We start from the raw sequence: 2982 nt of genomic DNA, 5'->3' as shown, positions 1-2982 counted from the left end.
CTCCTCCTTCCAGTCTTTTTCGTGGGCTTGCTCCCTTTCTTCCATTTTCTTGTTCATCATCTCTACTGCTTTCACCAGGTCTTTCACCGTGTTTTGCAAGGTTGAGGATCCTTCTCCTTCCTCAATCTTCCTTTTCAGAGGCAGTGGTCCAGCATTTTTTATCTGGTCAAGTTCATTCTGCAGGGCCACCTTTTCTTTGTTAATGAGCAAGCTGGCTTCTTTCAGAGATTGCAGCTCCCTTCCAACTGTGTCTTCTAAGGCTTGCACTTGAGTGGCCAGAAGGTCTGCTCCGAGACCGAACATAGTTTGACATTGAGTCATGTCAGTTGTCTCGACTAGGAACTGCCTTCGTCCACTCTTTGCATGAGCTCTCTTAAAAGGAAGTTTTTCCTTTCTTGGAGTTTTCTGAGGTTCTTCCTTCACGCTACCCGAAGCTTCAGCTTCTTCTTCTTCCTCCTTTCCTTCTTTTTCTTCTTTCTCTTCTTTTTCTTCTTTCTCCTCACATTCCAATCCTTCATTGTCTCTGATTCTTTTTATCGTGGACTGATCAATGTCCGACCCTTCTGGAATGATTTCATCCGAAATCGGGATATTGGCCTTTAAACCAGCCCTCTTGCACATTTCAGTGACCAGACAAGGGAAAAAGAAGGGGGAGTTTCTTGGTGCATTTGCTACCAGTTGTTTGTAAATAATCCTCCCAAGATCAAACTTCTTCTTAGTCAAGATGCAGAAGACCAGCACTGCTCTTTCCCAGTTCACTCTAGAGTCGTTGCTCACGGGAATCAGACGGGAGTTAATAAAATGCATCCATACTTTTGCTTCGAATTTGAGTTGCTTCCTAGGGATGGATTCCTTAGTTCCCCAGGTTGCTCCCTCTGAGCCTATTTCTCGGAGCACTTCTCCAGTTATGGCCTCATCTCCTCGGCCAGCACAGTATCTATCGAACTCATCTTGTTCAGCAGGAACTGAAGCAGTGTTGTATGCTTCGTTGATTTCTTCAGGGGAGAAGTCTACTTTCACGCCTCTGATGAGGAGTTTTGGAAGATCTTCTTTCTTCATTCCCTCCAAGAATGCAGTCACGAACTCAGTGCGAGCTCTTGAGGGAGGCTCAATGAAGAGTTCCCAATCCAGTTCTGCTATATCCTCGGTCATCCATCAATCTAGATCTCCGTGTTTGGAGCTACTGAGGACTATGCCCCGTTCTGGTATGACTGTACGGTCGACTGTGGTTTGCTCAGGCTTGAGCTTTTTCCCTGTTCGGGTCCTCTTCTTGGAGATAGAAGCAACAGGTATAATGGCCTTTGGACGTGTCATGGTGTAAGGTTCTGAGTATGAGTGATGGAGTGGAGAGTAAAGGTTGGATTTTTGTGGGTTGAAGGAGAAAAGATTATGAGAATGAAATAACAGTTCTGTGTTTGTTTATAAAGGAAGGAAGGAGAGGATGGGAAGGAAAACTAAAAACTCTGTATGGTGGTGATCGTGGCTTTGCTGAGTGGTGGATATGGGGGAAAAAAGCGTCTGCTGCACATAAATACCTGGGGGAAAGCAAATGTCCTCTGCTCTGACGGTTTCTTCTTTTCGAAACTGCTACTGCTGCTTGATTGGAGGGATGTGACAGCACGACGTGGAGCTGTTATCCTTCCGTTGCTTCCGCCACTTGGTTTTCTTTCTTTCTTTTTTCGCATGCGGCCCATTGCAGGCCCTTGGGTTAAAAGGGGCAAATGGATCAGCCCAATTAGAACTTGGTTTCAACATTGAGGGATCAAATTCTAAGTGTTGGTTGCTCCTTGCTTTTTGGGATCAGGTTGCTCAAGAGCAACCCCAAAACTAGCTTCCTGCAATGGTTAACACATTAATTTTCTCAAACAAAGATAATAATAATAAAAAAAATGTCGCAGAAATAAATCTGGGTTGTCTCCCATTAGCGCTTCGTTTATAGTCTTAGCTCGACTTGTTGCTCCTTGGGTCAGACTTCAGCTGGGTCATTGAGATGAGAAGTCAGTCCCTCATGCTCCTTGATCCCTCTATTATACTTTTTGAGTCTGTGTCCATTGACCCTGAGCGTTGCTCCAGATGTTTCATGAGCAATGGTAAATGCTCCATTGGGAAGTGCTTCAGTGATTGCATAAGGTCCCTCCCATCTTGATTTCAACTTTCCAGGAAACAGTTTCCATCTGGATCGATACAGCAGTACTTTGTCTCCAACTTCTAACTCTCTCATGATAAGCTTTTTATCGTGCCACTTTTTCATCTGCTCCTTGTAGAGGTTGGCGTTTTCATATGCCTTGCTCCGGAATTCTTCTAGTTCAACCAACTGGAGCAACCTCTTTTCCCCAGCCATTCTGGAATCCATGTTTAGCAATGTGATGGCCCAGTATGCTTTGTGTTAAAGTTCAAGAGGCAAGTGACACGCTTTTCCAAACACCAACTGATAGGGGGAGCAGCCAATGGGTGTTCGATAAGCTGTCCGATACGCCCATAGGGAATCATCCAATTTATTGGACCAATCTTTTCTTTCTGGGTTTACGACCTTTTCCAGGATTTTTTTTATCTCCCTGTTGGACACCTTGGCAATTTTGTGCTGCACTCCATATTTCTTCAGGAGCAATTGGAATTGTTTGTTCACGAAATGTGTACCCCCGTCACTGATAATTGCTCTAGGGGTTCCAAATCGAGTGAAAATATTCTTCTTGATGAACTTCAGCACTATCTTGGCATCATTGGTGGGGGTAGCAACAGCTTCTACCCATTTCGACACATAGTCAACTGCAACAAGTATATACTTGTTTCTAAAGGAAGGTGGGAAAGGCCCCATGAAGTCAATGCCCCATACATCGAACAATTCAACCTCCATTATTGGAACAAGGGGCATTTCATGCTTTCTTGTAATGTTCCCTGTTCTCTGGCACTTGTCACATTTTTTAACAAAAACATTAGCATCTTTAAACAAGGAGGGCCAGTATAGACCTGACTGCAGCACTT

The 2982-nt window shown here is 44.3% G+C and overlaps 1 protein-coding gene across 1 annotated transcript; it reads right to left on the bottom strand.

Annotated features, from left to right (window-relative positions):
* Nucleotides 1-1966: 1966 nt before the first annotated feature.
* LOC133301512 (uncharacterized) lies at nucleotides 1967-2353 on the bottom strand. The gene has a single exon (XM_061501145.1). It carries the CDS (start codon nucleotides 2351-2353, stop codon nucleotides 1967-1969), a length of 387 nt encoding a protein of 128 aa, XP_061357129.1.
* Between the last annotated feature and the right edge of the window lie 629 nt (nucleotides 2354-2982).

The sequence above is a fragment of the Gastrolobium bilobum genome, unplaced genomic scaffold (assembly GCF_033153095.1).
Source record: "Gastrolobium bilobum isolate Gb01-03AN ecotype WA unplaced genomic scaffold, APGP_CSIRO_Gbil_v1 utg1427, whole genome shotgun sequence".
NCBI classification, from domain to species: Eukaryota; Viridiplantae; Streptophyta; class Magnoliopsida; order Fabales; family Fabaceae; genus Gastrolobium; species Gastrolobium bilobum.
The sequence above is the reverse complement of the archived record's forward strand: the minus strand, read 5'-3'. Positions and strand labels throughout refer to the sequence as shown.

Coding starts and splice junctions, on each gene's coding strand:
- LOC133301512 (XM_061501145.1), bottom strand. CDS start 2,353: ATGGATTCCAGAATGGCTGGGGAAAAGAGGTTGCTCCAGTTGGTTGAA.